The sequence below is a fragment of the Macaca nemestrina genome, chromosome 11 (genome assembly GCF_043159975.1).
Source record: "Macaca nemestrina isolate mMacNem1 chromosome 11, mMacNem.hap1, whole genome shotgun sequence".
Taxonomy (NCBI): domain Eukaryota; kingdom Metazoa; phylum Chordata; class Mammalia; order Primates; family Cercopithecidae; genus Macaca; species Macaca nemestrina.
The window spans coordinates 87033044-87055450 of NC_092135.1; the positions used below are offsets into that span (position 1 = coordinate 87033044).

Genomic DNA, 22407 nt, shown 5'->3' on the forward strand with positions numbered 1-22407 from the left:
ACCTCCCTCATAGAGTAATGAAGATAAATAATAAATATTTGTATTTGTAAAGCACTTAACACCTAAAACATAGTAAGCATGCATAAATGCTTTTTAAAATGAAATTAAACAATATGAATTATTTAATTTTTACGTAATCTTTGTAAAAAAAAAACACAAGCCAATTAAAGGCAAATAAAGAATATAAACACTGCTAAATAAATCAACATGGATATTCTTTTTGTCTTGACAGACTGATGATAATGCCTTTAAAACCTAGGAGAATGAGGCTAAGGTGGGTGGATCACTTGAGGTCAGGAGTTGAAGACCAGCCCGGCCAAATTGGTGAAACCCCGTCTTTACTAAAAACACAAAATTTAGCTAGGCATGGTGGCTCTCGCCTGTAGTCCCAGGTGCTCGAGAGGCTGAGGCACAAGAATTACTTGAAACTGGGAGGTAGAGGTTGCAGTGTGCTGAGATTGTGCCACTGCACTCTAGCCTGGGTGACAGAGCAAGACTCTGTTTCAAAAAAATAAAAATAAAAAAAATAATGAAACCTAGGAGGATAGCTGAAGGTGACAGAGCGAGACTCTGTTTCAAATAAATAAATAAATAAATAAATAAACCTAGGATAGCTGAAGAGCTTTAATCCTGTTTAGTAATATACTTCTTGATCCATTAACAAGTTTAAAGAAGTCTTAGGAATTCTTATGCAACATGGAATTTTGATCAGGATCAGGGCATGACATATTTCCAGAAGTGTGGAACAATAAACTGCTATACTAATTAGTACTAATATTAACTACCAGTGTATATCCACATGTAATATATCTAACTTTTTAAAACACTGACTTTCTAAAACACTGACCTTTAGTCATGGGACTACAAAAGTCAGGAACACAGACTATCAAATATTGTATTAAGTAACTAATCTGTTCTGGTTTGCTTGTGTTATACTAAAAACTTGTTTTCAAAATAACTAATTTATGTTTGAAAGTATGTATATAAGCAGTAATATACAATTATACTATAAGCTAAGTTTATTTAAGGTACAAGGAAACAATGATTATACATATACTTACAACAGGCACTAATCCTGGTTCTCCCTTTTGTCCCTATGACATTAAAAACAATTTAAAAATTCAATTAGCACAATATAATGGCTTGCTGGGCAAAAACATGCCACCCTAGAATATGCCATGTAAACACAGGGAATTTCTATGTAAGAAATGCAAAAAAACTGCAAAAAGAAAGTTAACAATTTTTAGGATATTTAGTCAGACATTATTCATTAAAATATTACTGCTCACCTGAAAGACATTAAAAAAATCCAATGTGTGAAATATGTAAAGCTATTTTGCTTCAGTTTTTACATAGATCAAATCCAAAGAGTTGACTAGAGCACAAAATAGTTGCAACAAAAAGATGTAAAGATGAAGCACCAGAGGAAAAACTACTGAAAGACTGAAAACACAAAAAGAGTCAGAAATTGAAATACATCAAAATTAATATAAATTAATATATACAAGTTTCACACTTTTATTGTATGACATACAGTTTTCAGGATCTAATCAGATGCCATTCCTGAACTACTAGCACCCTTTTTTAGTACTCATGGAAGGGCATTAAAAATGAGTACATGTGCTCATCTTTAATAAAAAAGAAAGAAAAAATAATAATTCCACTCAGATAATTCTCAACACCTGAAGAAAATCTAGGAAAAAAAATGAATTGACTAAAAAAATCAAAAACAACATAAGAAACTATCATGTAAGTAAATAGGGTCAGGTCAGTATAATTGCTTTTATAATAGATGTAACAAATATAATAGATGTAGATAGAATTTATTTTGATTCTTACAACTTTTCTCAGAAATTGAATCCTCATTGCGTGATATCAGGTACATAGATTAAATAATATTGGATGAATTGTAGCTTTATATATTTCTACTTAATCATTTACTAATTTGTATTCTTCACTTCAAAATTTGTCTTCCAACAGATTTTGATCTCCTCAAAGTCATGGTTGTGTCTTAGTCTACTTTACATGCTGAGCATAGCACATGGAAGCATTCAATGAATTCTTAAAATGTATTACTTTCCATTAATGTATTATGAAATAATGCTTTTTACTGGGCAATTGTGTAGGATGAATATGAATTTAACAACTATCTCTTAAATGTAGAAAAAAACAAGAAGAATGGGTTCTAGTTTATTTCTCCTTTAATATATATTATTCTTTAATCTGATTATAAAAATAGTATCTGTTCATAGTAAGAAATTTTGAAAACAGAAGAAATATACAAGAAAAAAAAATAACCTAAATATCCTACTCTACACCCTGGAGATAACCACCGTTAATGTTCTGGCATTCTTAGTTTTCCACCATCTACATGCACTTTGACTATCTAATCAATGCCTCATTATCTTACTCTTAAATTTTGTTTTCATTTTTAAGTTTAAGGATGACATTAAAATGAATATCCTTGTTCATAAATGTGTGCATGGTATCTCTATTAATACCTTATGATATGTTTTTAGAAGTTAAATTTGTAGATTAAAGACATTTTAAGTTTTTTAACCCATATCACCAAATTGTACTACTAAAGACACAATCTTGTATCCTTCCAATACTATCCTGACAAAACTCCGTGAAGTGAAATGATAGACTTAATGGCAGACCTAATAATAACTCAATCATACTTGCTGATTCTAATGTTGAAGCAGCAAATACTCGGGAAGTCAGGAATAAATTGAGAATCCAAAAGAAGAAAGCGCTCTCCAGAAGCAGGAGGCAGTTCTATAGGGTAAGTTCAAGATAGAAACACTAGGGACTAATAGCCAACCTACACAAAGCCTAGGACAAGAAAGAATCAACATATATGGGCTTCAAAGTAAAATGGGCTTATTTCTGCATGTTCACATCCACTAACTTCTAGAGCTTTATATTTTAAAAAATACACAAATAATAAAAATTTACCATGTAAGAGCTATAATGAAAGATATTTTTCAAAATGCTGAAAGAATTTGAATTGTTTAGAAAGGGTACATAAATTTGTGTCCAATAAACAAAGGACATTGCTGAAACAATGCTCCTTCTAAAGCAAGACTAGAAGAACAAATAAAAAGAGAGGACAAATTATTTCAGTCAGAATGAGAAAAATGGAATAGCCTGCTAAGAACAGTTGTGAATTTCCATCCTAAGAGACCTACAAGCAAAATGCACTTTATACTTACTTTGTCTGTAGGAAAATAGAACTCTCTGATACCTGTCTTACCTAAATTGTAGGCTTTTTGATATATGACTGTTCTGTTGCTGTACAATATTTAAAATGGATTAAGTGTTCAATTACAAGTTTCTGATAATAAATTCCCTAATGATTCTATAGATTTCTTATTTTGTATATAAGCCACAAATGTAAATATTTGTTTCTACTGTTTTTATTAATACAGGCTTTGAAAGTTAATTTGTATGGAATAATGGTTTGTCTAAAGTTTTACTAAATTTAATTTTCATATCCACTGAGAAACATAAAGTTCATGTACTCAGATCCAGATGTGCATTACAATTACTTATCATTTAATACCATGTGGACATGCTTTGTAGAATGTCATTACCATTGGAAGCAGTCATAGTGTTTTTCTCACATTTGCATCATCTACACCATTTGCCTCACAGCCATATAAAAAAGGTTCAGTAATTATGTTGGAGTTAACATGAATCAATCAATCAATCAATGAGTTGTAAGTAAATATCAATATGGATATAAACCAAGAACAAATTGCATTTTTATAAATTGCTTTGCTCTTGTGTTTCTGATGATACCTGATGACAAATGAAAACGAGTCATGAAGATAGTGGCACACAACTACAGTCTGCTACACTGGCAGCTGCTTTGAGTATATTCTTCACCCAGCTCTCCCACACTACCTTTGGAGAAAGGCAGCAAATGACACAGCCTACCAGTTATCTCTCTAAGTCGGGTAACTGCTAACTGAATTAAACTGATTATTTCATGGCAATACTCATTGTTAGGTTTTTGTGTTGTTTCATAGATCGATCTGTCTGTCTATCCATGCATCCATGCATCCATCCATCTATCTTTCACCCTATCAAGTTTGTTCAAGGCCTATACCAATCTGCTAAGTTTCAATTTATTTTCGTTTTCACAATAAATTAAATGTGAGACAGCATTTGCAGCCTTATTCATATCTAATTTATTCCAAATGAGACAAATTTATGATATTGCCTTCTGAAACAAAATGTGTAAAACTGGCCAACATCTCCCCTTGATAGCATCACTCTCATTTATCATTAAGTGTAGCATTGCTTTGTCTGTTATCTGATAAATTCGTTTATTAAAGTTCCACTGTGTGCAAAAGTAAAGAAAATTTATGGAAATTGGGACCAGTAACCATTTCTACTCCCTTGATACCTGTGCCCATCTCATTTGGATAGGATTGAAGCAAATGCCATTATTTTCAAGATAACCGAAAAACAGCACTCTTGGGCAAAAAGAACTCTCTTCGCTTCGTAGGATTACTTTACTGATGGCAAGTGACCAAGCTGACCAGCTATACTTGGGTCATGGATGCAGCCTACTACCCTGTTTTCAAGGGTAAAGCTTGTGTCCAGAATTAGATTTTAAGCTCTCTGAAGGTGAAGGAGGGGAGAGGAGGGGAAGAAATGCCTGTTTGGTAAAATGTTCAATTAATTCTGGATCTTTACTTCCCAACCAATGAGAGAGGGGCTACAGGCCCATTGAAGTCAAATTGACATTCTTCATTCCTTCTTTCCTTCCTCCCTTTCTTCCTTCCTCCTTACCTTCCTCCTATCTTTTCTTTCTTCCATCAAATGTGTATTGTACTTCTAATACGTGCAAAGTATGTACTATGCAATGATAAATGCAAAGAATAAAAAGGTTAGTAAGACACTGTCAATCCCTAAAGATGTCACAACTTTCTGGCAGAAACAGATATACAAACAGAAATTAACCATAAAGTGAATGGTTAGAGGCATCTGTCCTTTGGAAACACAGTAGCTGAACTGTGCTCATATACTTGTCACAATGTATTTGTATGGTACTTTGTACTTTTCAAAAGCTTTCAAATGTTTCAGAGCACAGTTCTGTGTGGATAGTATTGGATATAACTCTGCTTGTGAAAAAGAAACGATGCAAAGTAACACTTACCTTTCTTCCTCTACCTGTAAAAAGAAAAGAGTAAATGTGTTATTTTATGAAGAAACAATTATTCAGAATCTGCTAAATATTTACTTTCAATAACAGATTTCTTCTGGAGTCAGAATTGCGGTGAGAGGCCGGGCGCAGTGGCTCAAGCCTGTAATCCCAGCACTTTGGGAGGCCGAGACGGGCGGATCACGAGGTCAGGAGATCGAGACCATCCTGGCTAACACGGTGAAACCCCGTCTCTACTAAAAATACAAAAAAAAAAAAAATAAGCCGGGCGAGGTGGCGGGCACCTGTAGTCCCAGCTGCTCGGGAGGCTGAGGCAGGAGAATTGCGCGAACCCGGGAGGCGGAGATTGCAGTGAGCGGAGATCTGGCCACTGCACTCCAGCCTGGGCGACAGAGCCAGACTCCGTCTCAAAAAAAAAAAAATAAGAATTGCGGTGAGAGTGATTACATGCTTCAGCAGTAAGCAGAACTCAAAAGGTTTTGAATCAATACTTCCATAAAAGGCAAAAAATGCATCTTTTTGGAAAATTCAACATATTAATATTCTTTACAACATTTATATGACATTTAAAGTTCACTAAATTATTAAATTAACTATTAAAGCTATAATGAATTATTTCATCAATATTCTCTATTTTTGCTTTTTATAATTTTATGAGTAAGGTTGTTTATTCATATGGTTCAAAAGCAAAAAGGTATTAAAAGTATACAATTATACACTAAAAAATTTCATTCCATCCAGTCCTATTTTCCCTATTTCCACTTTACCCCCAACCCCACAGGAGGCCACTATTATTGGTTTCTTGTATATTGTTGTCAAGTTTAGTTTGGCATATTTAAGAAAATTATTATAGACTCATTTTTCTACTTTTTCCATACTGTTCTTCACTTGTCTGTATATCACATAGATCGTTAAATCTTACAGATCTTACTTATCAGTATATAGTTTCTTTATTGTTTTTCTTAATTTTTTATAAGATTCCACTATATTAATCTAATGCAATCCATTTAATTAATCTTGATCTTTACCCATTAAGGACATTTGGATAGTTTCTAATCTTTTGTTATCACTAGGATGTACTTTATCAACTAACCAGGACAATTTTAAGAATGAAAGTGAAAGCTATTGTTTATTATGCCAAGAAAATTGATATAATTTGGGGTTTTCCTGGGCAAGCTAGAATGGAGGTAATGCTGGCTATTAACTTATATTGTAATGAGTAATTGTTATATATATGCCACATGCAAGTATATTTGTAAGATAAATTCCCCAATATCCTTTTTGAGTTGAAAGGTATAGGCATTGGTAACTTGACAGATACTACCAATGTCCCTTCATAGAAATTATACCATTTTACGCTCCACAAATAATGGACACATTTCCCTACAGGCAATAGGCAGTGATACCCAGGATGCTATCAAACATTTTAATTTTGGCCAATCTGATACGTAAAACATGATAGCTCAGTATAGTTTTCATTCACATTTATTTTATTATGAGAAAATTTGACAGTCTTGTCATATATTGAAAAATCATTTGTATTTCCTTGCTTGAATGATTAGCTAACTTCCCTTGCCTATATTTTTATTAGTTTTTTTTGTATCTAGCATTTCTTTATATGTAAAGAATATTAATTCTTTGTGAACTGAGTTGCAAACATTTCTACTTTGCTCATTTTTTGTGTCACACAAATGTTATTATTTTTGTACATTTTTATGGCTTCTGGGCTTTGAGTCAGAATTAATAAAATCATATATTTTTAAAGACTATAAAGAAATTATCCTATGTTATCTTTGAAATCATTATGATTTAATTTTTCTCATTTAAATCATTGCTTTATTTAGAATTTGTGCTAGTGTAGAATATATTTTTATTATTCAATTTATTTTTTTTTTCCAGATGATTGCCTAGCCATTCCAACAAGGTTTATGAAATAATTCTTCTTTTCTCCACTGCGAAGATGCCATCCTTATTGTATTCAATCTGACCATGTATCTACTTCAAGATTTTATTTGGATCTACTTCAAGATTTTATTTTATTCAGGTATCTACATCACATTTTTTTAAACTAATGAATCCTTTTAAAAATCTTGGAGGGCTAGTCATCCTTAATTGCTCTTATTCTTAAGGATTTGCCTGATTATTCTTTCTTGTTTATGTAAACTTTAATTTACAATATGTTGAATTCTCAAAGAAAGTGTGCTATGTTTATATTGGGATCATGTTAAAGTCACTAATTGACTTATGGATAATTTATGTGAGTGTAATGTTTAGTCTTTCTAACCAAGAACATAATATGACATTCAGTTTTTTAAAGACTTAGTTTGAATTAGCAGTATTTAAAAATGTTTGTCAGATCTCATACATTTTGTGTATCCTTAAGCATCTGTTGCTATTACAAATGAGGAATTTTTATTCTTATTATTTCTTCTATGATGTAATTGTTCATACATAGTAAATCTATTAATTTCTGCTTGTTTATTTTGCACTCTCGTGTCTTACCAAATTTTTTTTTGTCGCTTTTTTTTTTTTTACTCAATTTAACAGGTTTGTAAGCATACAACTGTATTTTCTGCAAGTGGATAGTTTTTGCTCCTCTTTTTAGATTTTCGAAACCTCTGATTTCATTTTTTAATGTCAAATTATTTATTCAGGCACGTTCAGTACTGTTAAATGGTAATGGTGATAATAGATACTCATTCTATCTTTGTGTTTAGTAGGGATGCTTTTAGTATAAGCATAATGAAACTTTTAAGTTGAGGTGTAAATATTGTATTATGTTATTATCATTTATTACCAAGTTAGTAACTATCTTTATCAAAAGTATTTACTGATCATTGTCAAATAGTTTTACTTTAATTATGAAGGAATTAATATGCTTTCTATTCATAGATCTGTTAATTATTTTTATAATAGCTTTCTTAATATTCGATTATTTTGCACTTGTGTCTACTTTTTCATGACTAATTACTCTCTTAATATGCTAATAGACTTAATATTTTATTTAGAATTTTAAAAAATATTTATAAGATTAGTTCATAGTTTTTTGTGTGTGTCATTGTTATTGCTTTTGCTGTAAATAATATACTTCCTTCATAGCAAAACTTTGAAAGTTTGCTGTCTCAGTGTTCAAGAAGAGATTTTAAAAGCATTAAAACCATCTGATTTCTTTTTAAGACCTTTTAGTTGTTTGACAAAACTGTGAAAACACCTGGACTTGCTGCTTTGAGAATCTAGCTGCTTTACAAATTTCTGTCTCTTCTAAGAAAATCCATGTTCTAAGATTTTCTCTTTCTACTAGGGTTAGTCTTAGTAAATTACATTGTCTTAGAAAATTATTCATTTCATTTTGGTTTTCAAATTTATGAAGATACAATTGAATAAAGGGACCTCTTAATAATTCTTTTATGTTGTTTTATTTTCATTAGGCAATTTTCTCTTTATCATTTTTTGCTTTAGGTTAGATCTTTTGGTTGGGTTTTTATAGGACCATGTTTTGGATTTACATGTTATTTCCATTATATTTCAGTTTTCTTACTTTTCAACTTCTGTTTTTATCTTTACAATTTTTTCTTCTATTTACTTTCAGTTTACTTTGTTGATTATTTTTAACTTTTTGAGAAAGATGCTAAATGAACATACTTTTATTCTTTCTTTTTATTTATATAAGCATAGAACTATGATTTTTCATTAAAATTTTAAAAATAAAATGTTTCACTATGTTTTCAAGTAACCTTGGTGTATTAGAACTTCTTATGTTTAAAAAGATTTATATATTAGTTTTATCAATTATATTCCATTTCTGTTAAATTATGTTAATATTCTTTTACATTACTCATAGATCTATATTTGTTTAGACAGTTTCTATTAGTTCCACTAAAATGAGCAAAGATAAAATTGATAGTGTTTCTTTTTTCTTACATGCCCCTCAGGTTTTCTTCTAGCGTTCAGTTTTAACAAAGAAATGTTCTTTTTAGCATTTATTTTTGTAGTGTTAAATGTGCCACTACTTTGTTCATGTGATTTGTCAGGTTTGAATGATATTTTCTGACTTTCACCCTTAAAGATGAGGAATTACCAAACTCGCTCTAGTTCATACGTTCTTTTGCCTCCCCCTTTCATTATATGTAAATTCTATAATTATTTCTGCATTGTCAGAAGCTATAATATTTACAATCCCATCTGTCACCCTAACTTACACTTTTGTTTTAGTCTTTTTCTAGAGTTAAATATAATAAATGCTCACATAAGTTCTTTGACAGTTTCCTCAATTAACTCTTGGTTGTCTTGCATTTAGCCGGTGGTAGTTTCCCTGGGAAATTTATAGAAACAATATCCCCAGAGAAATTTTTTTCTATAGCTTTTATATTTGAAGGAGAGAATGGATTTATATTTAACTTTAATTAACCATATTCTCTCCTTAATAAATATGTATATATTGCTCCACTGTCTTCTGACACTGAATACTGTGGAGAAATTTGTGACCAGTCTTAATAACTTCTCCCATTAGAAATAATCTGTTCTTATTTTTTGAAATTCTAAAGAAGTATTTATTTATCTTCAAAGTTTAATGATTTTAAATAAGTTACATATGTCTCTGTTAACTCTTTTGGGTCATTTTTTCAGACATGTGGTTGCCATTTAAATATTGAAGTTTTATTTTACTTCACAAAATTTTTATTGTATTATGTTATTATTTGTTCCACTCAATTGTATTATTTTTTTCTTTGAGTACTCGTCTTCAGGGTTATCCCTTACTTGTCTTCCACATCAATTATTTCTTAACTCTTTAAAAATTGTAATTCATTATTTTCCTATTCTCATGGCCCTTGCTTTATTTTGTGTAATATCAACACTCCTTGTGATCCCTCCTATTTCATCTTCATTTCCTTGTGATGACTTGATTTTCCACTTCTTTTCTGACCGTTACTTTTTTCTGCTTTATAGCCTTCTTTCTTAAAGAGAATTACTTTATTAAGTTTTTTTTTGATTCACAGTAAAATGATAGGTCAGAATTTTCACATGGTCTACAGTAATGTATTTTATGGTGTGTTCTTTATCTAGTAAATTTAGCTGAACTCAACCACTTTTTACCTTATGGCATCTGTGTATAATGCGATTGCCAGCTCCTAGACCAACTATTTGAAAGAGACTGTACATTTTGATATGTTTTCTGATATTTGCCACCATTGTTCCCATTTGCTCTTCACTTATCCCCACAGATTTAATTTTACTTTATTCCTGGGCTTCTTTGATGATTGCGTTTGCTTTGGGTAGCTCTTATATGTCTTGGTTTTAATTCTTTCTTTTATATATTTCTTATTATATTACTGAAAATTGAGTGTAGGTATTTATCCAAGGCACATTGCTTCTGTTCCAGAGGCAGAGAAGAGGTAAGTTGATATCTATTTCGATGTACATTCTGTTGAAACCTTTATTGTATTTGCTGTTATTTGCAATGAAATTTTGAAAAAAAAAAATAAAGCCTTGATACTGTCTTGACAATGATGAATCAGAAGTCTCATGACTGCTAACACAAATAACCTAAAGGTTTAATATTGCTCTTACTTAGTTTATTGAAACCTATAAATATAAACTTGTTTCCCTGACATGTATCTTTAAAATATGTACTCATACTGAAATACATAATATCTGTTAAACACAGAAACTTTTTCTTCAAAGAAGTTTTAAAAGCTGTATATTATTTTTTCTCATGGAAATCTATTTCATTCGTTACCTAGCCAACATGAAAAGCATCCTACATTTAAGAGCCAATGTAGGCCGGGCGCGGTGGCTCACACCTGTAATCCCAGCACTTTGGGAGGCCCAGGCAGTCGGATCACGAGGTCAGGAGATCGAGACCATCCTGGCTACTGTGAAACCCTGTCTCTACTGAAAATACAGAAAAGTAGCTGGGCATGGTGGCGGGCCCTGTAGTCCCAGCTACTGGGGAGGCTGAGGCAGGAGAATGGCGTGAACCCAGGAGGCCGAGCTTGTTGTGAGCCGAGATCGCGCCACTGAACTCCAGCCTGGGAGACAGCACAAGACTCCGTCTCAAAAAAAAAAAAAGAAGAGCCAATGTAATACAGGGTGCTGTGGCATTAAATTACATTAGGAATAAGTATTCCATTCACTAGGACAAAGTTGGCATCATTGAGGATAAATGTGTTTTCTAGATCTTCTCTCAGGCATTAATGGACTTAAAGGGAAACTGAAAAATAACTTGGAGGCACTCATCATGCATATGGTAACAAATGACCATCTTAAGTGATTCAAGGAATTCTCAGATTAGACATCACCACTCAAAATTCAGCCCCAAATGCTTCAGATATTTAAGAAGACAGGAAATTACTGTCTGCTTCTATCTAACTTTAGATAAAGTGAGTGAGCAAAATCATTAATCATTAACCCCAAAAGCCAACGAAAAAGCTGTTTAATTATTCTCTTGGGTTGCTGAACGCTGAAAGTGAAAAACACTGCGACTATAAAGGTGAGTAACTGGATCAATTATGAGTTGGCCCTAAACATTCCTTACCAAAATTTGTATTGCCACCTCCAGGTGTTTGTGAACAGACAGGACAGCATTCCCCAGGGGGTGTTACAGGGTCGGCACAGTCCAGCACATCCTGGCACTCTATCTTGTCACAGAGAATGGCTCCATTGTCACAGACACAGATCTGGCAAGGGGCAGGTTTCCAAATGTCCCTGTTTAAGTACATCTGGCCATTCTGAGTGCAGGCTATTTCTTCACCATATCCTTCTAAAATAAGAAGAAAAGAAAGAAGAGGTTAGTAATCTGAAATTATGAAATTGGGAAAATATTTTAAAAGGTGAGCCATCTTGTGGATTCTAAAAAATTCTGGACTAAGAAGTAAACTTCCAAGGAGCCAAACACAGATGAACTGATTACATTTTGTAACAAAATAATATGTAATTCACCATGAAATGATGATAATGTATCTTTGCATGATAGGGGAAGAAATAAAAGTGATACAATGGAAGTATATTTTTTAACCAGATAATGCTTCCTTCAAGATTTTATTCTTGAAGGTATGAATGAGGAATGAGAGTATCAGTAAAGAGGAATAAAAGAGAACCATCTGAAAATGGGGAAAAAATGAATAATTCAAAGGAGAATATATAATTTGAATGTTTGGTGAACCCTATTATGACTTGCAACTCACTGGAAACTTTAGTAAATTCCACAACAGGAGACAGTACGTTTTCATGTACCATAGAAAAAAACTGCAAAAAGGAAAAAGGTATATGTTTTTATTAAAATTATTTTTAAATGTACAGAAAAAAAGAATAACCATGTCCCATTTCATGGAGTAGAATTCCATTTGATATCCTAAATTAATGGTGTTTATTCAACCATGGCAGAAATGCAAAACTTATGCAGGTAATGAGTTAATTATGTTTGCATCAAAATTAATTAAGGAAAATCATAGCCAAAATAATACAGTAAGTTAATATATATTTGCCTAGTGCTTTTCTACATTTACAATTAAGAAAGCTTGGGAAAATATATATATATGTATGTGTGTGTGTACATATATTGCACGACAGCAGTTCTATTATACATTACTAATAAGTAAACACATATATTACATCATTAACTTTGTGACTTTGTAACAATACTATAGAATTTTAAAGCATAATGTGGATCAAATCATCCTTGCTTAAATACATCAAGAACTTCCCAACTACTTAAATTCAAAACTTCCTATAATTATAAAGGCTAAAGACCTTCTTTCCCATTTCTTGCACAACTTGACCACTTTTGCCTAGCACTACCTCTCCTTCCTTCATCCCAGGACCACATGGCTATCTGTCATTACTTCAATGTCATCTCCCCACGAAATTCTTTTCTGACTACCCTGCAAAAATTAGACTTCCTCTTACCCAATTGATATTTTTCAGAGACCTTTTCAAAGAACTCGTTCACTTGGCCATTCGTTCATTTATTCATTCATTCATTGTGTATTATATGCTAGGTAATTTAAGAGATACTAAAATGTGAACAAATAGGCAAAAATCACTGCCCTCAGGAAGTTTATTAGAATGAGTATTAATTTTTAATTTTTGTTTATTTTATCTCCTTCACTAGAGAAAAACTACACGAAAGTAAGGACTAGGTGTCTTGTTCATCACTGTATTTCTTTTTTCTTTTTTTCTTTGAAATAACAAAATGGAGTTTTGTTCTTGTCACCCAGGCTGGAGTCCAATGGCGCAATCTCAGCTCTCTGCAACCTCCGCCTCCTGGGTTCAAGCAATTCTCCTGCCTCAGCTTCCCAAGTAGCTGGGATTACTGGCGCCCGCACCATGCCCAGCGAATTTTTGTATTTTTAGTGGAGAAGGGGTTTCACCATGTTTGCCAGGCTGGTCTCCTGACCTCAAGAGATCCGCCAGCCTCAGCCTCCCAAAGTGCTGGGATTACAGGCATGAACCACTGTGCCTGGCCTCATCATTGTATTTCTAAAGCTTGATGCTATACCTTTCATAGAACTGCCATTTAATAAATACTTGTCTATTGGATGGATATAATGAATGAATCTAAACTATGGTAAACTAGTTTAATTGCACAGCATGAACTTTGTACTTCATAAAAAGATGTTTTAATGTAGTTGTAATGTAGTTGTAAGAATGTAATGAAAGATATTATCATTTGACATATAAATATATTCAAATGATAATGCAAAGCTACATATGAAAATTATTTTAGTTTACAATACTGATATTAATCCAAAAATCTGCATTATATAGTTTTTATTTGTCAATTATAACTTAAAAAAGCTGGAATAAAAACATTTTTCTCACTGTCCTGTGGAATACTTTGCTTTATATATTTAGTCTTTCATCACAGATATTTGGCAAATGGAAAATTGCTCTCAGAGAGTAACACTACTATATGCTAATGGTTTGTGTGCTGTTTTATAAGATGAGGACTAAGTTTCTAATCTGTTTTATCTTCATTAAAAGACCTGTATCACATAATACATATCCAATCAACAAAACAGTATTAGCTCTATATCCATAGTGCTATTATAGTCATTTAAAACCAAGGGAAAAATAGAAATTATGTTTTAATATGCTTTTCTGGAAGATTATTTTGAAAAAATGAGAAATATATTCATCAAATAAAAAGTGTGACTTTTACATGAAATATCACTTTAACACAGTGTAATTCCATGATGAACATTTCCAGAGATACAACCTGTATAAAAATGGGCTTATGTCCATAGTTGACTGAACAATTCCGTTAAGTAGATAACTTAAGAGTAACTTTGCTCATTAAGTTTTATGATTGACAAGGAAATATCCACTTACAAATGTTAAATGCTATTACCTGAAAATGAGATACTACTTCAATTAGCTTGTTTCTCTCATTACACACTCTTGGGTGGGGGTGCTGGGAGTTAAGTGCATAAGTGCCTAGTACTAATTGTGCAAAATATTGAAAGCATATGTGGCTGGGTGTAGTGGCTCACACCTACAATCCCAGCACGTTGGGAGGCCAAGGTGAGAGGATTGCTTGAGGCCAAGAGTTCAAGACCAGCCTGGGCAATACAGTGAGACACTCTGCAAAAATTTAAAAGTTAGCCAGGCATAGTGGCACATGCCTGTAGCTCCAGCTACTCTGAAGGTGAGGTAGGAAGATGATTTTAGCTCAGGAGTTCTAGGCTGCAATGAGCTATGGCCATGCTATGCTACTGCACTCCAGCTTGAGCAACAGAGTGAGACCCTGACTCACAGAAAGAAAAGAAAGAAGCATATGTGTTCCTTTCTGTCCTCAAAATATATATTATTGTGGAGTATTATATATATTATATATGTTACACATAAAACTATATATATGTTTTATATATATAACATTGTGGAGTGCTCTTTGTTATATAATAAATGAATATAATTAACTTATTATATAATTGTAATTATATAATATGTTTATTGTACAAATCTTGAAGGAGCCAGAGAACAGGATAAGTTATCCCCTGAAGATTTATAAAATGAATTATTATAACAATATATGTTATTATTGGATAGACATTATATATCAGGATATATATTGCTGATGGAATAATTAGATATTTGGAAGTAGAGAATATGAAAAACAAAAACCAGATGACATGTAATAATGTCAATTAAATATTAAAATACGTGAGGGACTCTTTAAGGAGTAGCTTATCTTGTTCTTTGTGGCTCCTTTAGGGTTGGAATAAAAAGACACATTGTTTCAGTCTTGTGTTAACACCTAGAAGAGCAGTTTCTTTCTGAAAGTTTAAGACAACATAACTTCAACTCAAGGGGCAAAGAAGTAGGCCACTGGATTACTTTCTTTAAATGACAAAGTTAAAGGTTAGTTTTATACTCTGAGTCATCATGGGTTCCTTTCTCCTGAGAATTTATAATTAAATTTAAGATGATGTGGAAAGTTAGTTGGAATGCTTTTAAATAGCAAGGATATGAAAAACCACATTCACTGTTAAACCTCGTCTCCTCTTCACACAAACAAGAATCCATGCACATCACAGAGGGCTCAAAAACTCAGTGAATTCTCATTGTTCATGTCTGAATGAAAGACGTGTGCAAAGAAACAGTGGGTAGAAAAGACAGAGTGTCTTGCAGTTTTCACGGATCTACATGGTAGTTGTACACCATATGATTAAGTTGTTCCTTCTGTTTCCTACACACTTACTTAAACGAAAAGAAAAGTAAAATAGAAAGCAAAATTGCAGCCAACTTGTTGAAAAATATTGCAGTAAAGTTGTCATAATAGAATTATTTTATAAATGACAGTACAGTATATAAAATAACAAACATTTTCAAATGACATTCTGAGAAATTCAATTCTGTCCTCCTGGTTTCCCTATCCAAATCATAAAATTAACCCAAGCTGACATCCAAAGCTTAGATTCAAGGCCCAGGACTAAAAATAAATAAAAATAAATAAATGTTCCTTAAAATACCTGGATACTGGGGACGGTTAGGGGGTGGGGTGGGGTTGGGAAAGGGAGAGCATTAGTAAAAATTAGAAAAAATAGCTAATGCATGCTGGGCTTAATACCTAGGTGATGGGTTGATAGGTGCAGCAAACCACCATGGCACACGTTTGCCTACGTTAACAAACCTGCACATCTTGCCATGTACCCTGGAACTTAAAATAAAAATAAAATTTAAATTTAAAAGTTGGATAAACAAATATTTTTATATAATCTAAAAATGAACCCCAAAACTATCATTTTGCATTACTTGTATTTTTTGCTGTTTATGTTTAACTTTCCTAAAATTGATTAGGACTGGTAGAAATCTGATAATATCATCACTATTTTGTAATTTTCATGGTGTTTTAACTTGCAAAATTTTTATCTCCCAAGCTACAAGATTCTTTTACCCTCACCAACTATTCCAATAAATTGAATCCATTGTGAAGTCATTCCCACAAAACTTCTGACACTGATGTATTACAGAGAAAAGATGTATTTTATCTGATGACATTTTATTTGAAGTCAACCCAATTTCTCTGTTTCTCATATATCCTCATAGATTTATCTTCTCATAAATCTTAAGTGCTTTTAAATTTAGTTGTAAGAATTCAGTTCTTAATCACTAGATGGCAGACCAAATCCACCATCTTATTATAACAATTAGAAACTACATTATCACAATTGCAGCTTGCCAACTATATGTTATGCCCTGCATCCACATTTTTTCATAAATTATACTTGTGGGAAAAAAAATGCCTGCATAGAAATGACCGTACTGAAACCTTGAACTGGCCAAGAGAGACGATTGTATTTGCATATTAAATTATTGGAGTCTACTTAAAGGTTTTGAAAAATATATGAAATAAAAGTCCCTAAAATTATGTTAGATATTCTCTAGCCATTAACTAAAATTCTTCCACGCAGAAATAATATACAACACAACACGTGTTACAAAAATTTTAAATCTCTTATTCAGACAAATGTTTGCGCTGATCATTTTTCCCTGTGAGCTGTGAGACTGTGAGTTCCTCGACAGCCAGAACTGTGTTTACCTCAGCAACGTTCACATTTAATGTCATACAATCCGTCTTTGATAAATGTGTGTGTAGCGTGGATGAATGCAGATGTGAATGAGGAAAGTAAGGAACTAGTACATTGATACGCCTATTATAAAGATAAGCACTTTTAGCTCTCTTTCCTCCTTCCCTAATCTTTCCAGAGAGGATGTGCACTTAGGACCGCTTTTTTGAATGAAAGGGAATGGTCACTTGGTGGTTTTTACCAGGTGTGTCCCTGACATTCAGGTCTCTGTGTAACCAGAAAGGAAGAAGATTGTGTCAGTCACAAAAGTTCATATTTTAGAACCACCTTCAGCAGGCTATAGCAACCCTTCAGCCTTCCTGACCCAGCTGATTTAGGTCCCTTTTGGGATTGTGAAGATCTGGGTTACCATTATTTAAAGTTTCTCTGACTGTAGAGGTCTTTGAGAGACTATAATCATGACACCGTCAGCCGGTGGCCTCATGAAGTGGAGAGAGAATGCCTTGTGGGACAAAGGAGGAGGTAGTAAAGCAGCCCACGTGTCTGTCTGGATGCCACAGATGCTGCCTTTAGTAATGCACAGCAGAGCGTGGGCTGCTGGATGGGGTTCCAGAGAACCTACCAAGGAAATCCTTCCCTTCCTTCTGCTCTAGGGCACTGTTTCTCATTAGAAGGGAAAGATGAAGAGGGACAGCATTCAGTTCCGTCTTTAGACCCTGCAGAGGAGATGCCCAAAATTCCACATTCCTCATTTTGTTTTCCTTAAAAATTTCCAAATTTTAAAAGTTAGATACATATGAAGCCACCAGGGATAACTGAGGGGGATCTATTCCATACTTTGACAATTTATTCTATCTCAGCCTCAAGATCTATGGGATGGTGGGAAGATAAGTATGTATGGGGCAGGCCTATGGGGTTTTACATCTTCTGTTCTTCAATTCACTACAAAGACTTTTACTTTCTAGTGAGCCCCGCAAGCTTAAATCTAGTTTTAGGATAGTTATCCAAATTATTATTTTTTCTGTGCCCTGCTCCTTTTTCCTTGTACCAACTGAACAAGAGTAGGCATTCAATAATTATTTGAGCTGAGTTAAATTTCTGTTCCACTAAGGACAATCATGTCTTATATTCTGAAGCAATATAATGACAATTGTGAAAATTGTCCTTGAAATCTGAAAAATTAAAAAGGAGACAACTCATAGAAAGCATTCATTTCAATGCGTTTCAGTGAGCATATGAATTTTAAAAATTAGATAAACTGTGAAGTTGGTTGGTTTCTTCAGTGCAACCATTAAATGCTTTCCAATCTCATAAGCAAAGTTTTTCAGTTAACTAGTAAAACTGTTTTTACTTTACTTAAAATGGAAAAAATAGAAAGGAAAAACTCTCATATTAAGTACTACTTAAGTTTTTTTCCATGTATCATTGGGAAATCTAAATGACTGTGGCCAAAATGTGAAACTAAAACTACACATACTGCACATGCAATGCTCATCTACAATTCTGTCTGGAAGAACAGATTTCAGTCTGCTAATGCATTTGACATAGATTTTTTTTTTCCCCAAATACATACTTCAAACTACTAAATAGTTGCAAAACACCACAAAGAGAATTGAGCCAACTCTATAATCTATACACTAGAAATTTCAGCTGTAATTTTTATAGCCAACCTTAGTTCTAATCTTAAATATTAATCCTCAGTGAATAAGTTTGGTACAGAGCTATGCCAAATGTGTCTGCCTACCTAAATACATGAAAAATTTGTAGTTGTTCTGAATGATGTCTACTTAATCTCTCCTAGCCTAATATTGCTTGAGATAAACAGGAGAACCAAAAATCTGCTTAGCTATTTCTCTTTCAAAGGAGAAGTAAATATTCAGTAATATATAATATCCACATTCCAGATTTCCTTCATCTCCTTCCAGTCTTAGCTCAAATGTTACCTACTCTGGACACTTTACCAAAAAAATTGCACATGACTACACACACATACAACCATAACACTCTCAATTCACCAATTCTTATTCTTTTTTTTTCTTTTAATGTAGTAGTTATCACTTTCAAGCCTACTATATATTGAATTTATTATGTTTATTGTTTGTCACCCCACGATAGAATTATAGCACTGTGAGAACAGATATAATTTATTTTGCTTCCTTTGTTGATATATCCTGATATCCTAGAATAGTGTCAGGATCACAGTAAATGCTCAAGAAGTATTTGTCAAATTAATTTGTTGAATATTAGTTGTTTGCTTAAGAAGCTTTATATGGTAAAGTTATTTTGTAATATTCTTTTTTATATAAAAAGGGACTTTTATATCTAAAGTCAGTTGTAAGAATACCAAGTAAGAGATCTACGCCACATTGAATACAAAATGATATGCTTCAACCCTGGGCTATTACCTGATTTTTAGAGAAGCCCCATTTTAGCTGCTTATTTAAATGTGGGCCAAACCTACAAGGCTTTAAAATACCATGAATTATAGGAATATGATGTATTATCATTTATTCCAGACATTATACCCTAAGAAGAGCATATATTTTACTCATTTTTGTAACCACAAATAATTATTGTGTTTTAAGAGAATATTCATTATTGTATACTCCATGAGTATAAAATTAAATATTTTACATAAAACATTTTAGAATCAATTTAACTCTGTATTTTATTATGTCTTTGCAGCTGCATTTTGCCTTCTTTTTCAATTTTCCCTGATACAGAAGAATATTTAGGGCCTCTAGAGAAAATCCAGACATTGTAGTCAGCTTATTTCTTCCAATTCATTCTTTATTCTCTGCTCTTGCCTTGAGCAAGTTGAAATTTCTTTTACAATCCACCAAACATTCCACAGTTCTCAATGGCTCTTTGATCCCATTCATTTCACTACCAAGGATTCTAAAATATTTTGAAGAAAATTTCTAAGAGGAATTTAAAGGGATGCCTCTTCCTGCATTACTCCCTCTGGAGCTCAGTTCTGGAGGCATGGGGTGAAGGGAGACTAGTGCTGTCATCCCAAAGGCCAATTTCTCATTTTACCCTCTTGGAAATATGTAGTGACTTGAATTAGTATTCAGTTTTGTTCTGCTTTACATAGATTTAATTTACATCTATTTTGTAGCTATTAAAAAATAAGTGATTTTGCTGAAGAACAAAACTAAAACTAGATTTTACTCTTCTTTCTGGCATTACTTTCCAAGTCACTTCTAGAACATGTAATAGAATATTTAAATAAAATTGTAATTATTATTTCAGAACCTAAATTCATCTCTTAATCTTCATATTTAGTTTATCCCTTATAATGTGAATAATTGTATGGAAGCCAATTTATTTATTGCATGTTTAACATCAAAACTCAATATGCTCTGAATCTCAAAACCAGCCAAATGCCATAGTCATACTTGGTATGAGAGAGAAGTTGTTGCATTTACTGGAAAGTTATATCAATAACTTTTTAGATGCACAGCAAAGCTCATCATTGGGTAATTTCTCTACTTGTAGGGAGAACAAAAGACAAGAAAAGCAAACAGACAAGGAGGATGAAGAGAGGAATGAGGGAGAGGGGAAGAGGAAGGAGGAAGAGACAATCATCTTCTTTCCATATAACTTTACTACATCAAGAAGGAGGTTTTACAAGTTTCTTTAGAAAATAACAGAATTAACCTGAAGATACTTCTTTATCCTATTAGGAAAAGTATAAAGAATGAATCCAAGATTTTTCACCTACAAATCCATGTGCTTCTAAGGAGAAGTTGCTATTTTCCTTAACAAGTAAACATGGGCAAACTTTATTGGAATTTCAAAAGTTTTAGATTATTACTTAATGTTATTCATCCTGCTTTTTTAAATTCTGAATTTTATCATTATTGTATAACTCACATTTAAATTTCTTTAAGCATGGTGACTATGAATAAAATATCTGTAAAGGAAAATAAAATCTTGTCATTTTCTTTAAATACCCATGGAAAGATTTAAAGTCTCTAAAATCTTTCGATAATTTGCTTAATTCCAAGTAACCACAGAACACTTATTTCTTGCTAATACGGTCATTAGGACATGCTGAAGAGAAACTAGGAGTATAAAATTTAGTTTGGACAAAAGATTACGTTGTTTACTAGTCAACTGATTATTACTAAATTAATAAATGAAAAGTTTGCCTCAATTCTTCTACTTGTTAACATATAGAAAAAGATAAAATAGGAGCCATTACTTTTGGGTAAAAGAAATATTTAAAGGTGTCATAAATAAGTTTGCTTTAAAGTGTGGTCGAAATCTCATCCTAAATTTGTCAATCTGGAAAAAGGAATAGCGTCATTAGTTAATTCATTTAATCGACAGTTATTTATCTAGCAAATTAATAACAATTTTATTAAATACTTGTTTAGTACAAAAGCAAACTTTGGATCAGAGAATGAGACATTTTGAGTTCAACTTCCTTGCCAAAAACAACCAAAATATACAGAAGTTGTAAAAGATAATGAATTTTTTGTAGAATAATTTTGCTCATATGTATATTTCACTAGTGCATTCTGGAAAAATTACATATACACTGAAACTTCATAAACTCATTCTATTTTCTCATTTCTCTAACTTATATGTATCCTGGGGCCTTTTGAATTATTGGTCCTTATCTTGGAAATCTTCCTCTGTGTTTTGAGAGGTTTTTGTCTAATGCTGTTTATTTTCATTAATTACAACTAAGTCTGGGGAACATCAACCTGAGGATTTCCTAGAATCCAAAACAAAAACAACCTTCAATCATTATGGAAATATAAAATTCTTTTTATAAAAGCAAACTTCAAATTAGCAAGGGTGAACAGAATACAGAATAACATTACATTCTCTTATGAGTATATCACCTATTGACTCTCCTTTGGTGTCCTATTTGATAATGAAATATATTTTAAACCCTTAGACAGCAAGACAGTCTGGATACATAGCAGAGAGAAAGTGGAAACCCATAAATGCAAATCATTCAATGATCCCTAAGAATATACCAGCCAAAATAATGGCTAAGGCCACAGTTCTGAGATCCCCTGTGTGAGTTTCAGTCCTCCCTGTATGTTTTAGTCTTCCAACACCTTTGGCATTAAGAATGTGTTCAAATCATAAAATAAATACATTTATTCTTAAAGCAAACATCAAAATAACATAATGTATGAATTTTGATAACATGTTTATTTATTCAACAAATATTTATCT

General features: G+C 32.5%; 1 protein-coding gene across 4 annotated transcripts in view; it reads right to left on the bottom strand.

Moving 5' to 3' along the window:
- The window catches only part of LOC105468235 (collagen type V alpha 2 chain), a 274423-nt gene that overhangs the window by 67770 nt on the left and 184246 nt on the right, over positions 1–22407 (bottom strand). For all 4 annotated transcript variants that reach the window (XM_011718336.2, XM_071073054.1, XM_071073052.1 and 1 more), the window contains 3 exons: positions 11712–11936; positions 5171–5184; positions 1062–1094 (listed from right to left, as the gene is read on the bottom strand). In XM_011718336.2, coding sequence (XP_011716638.2) covers positions 1062–1094; positions 5171–5184; positions 11712–11936 — 272 coding nt within the window. The remainder of the gene's footprint in view (positions 1–1061; positions 1095–5170; positions 5185–11711; positions 11937–22407) is intronic.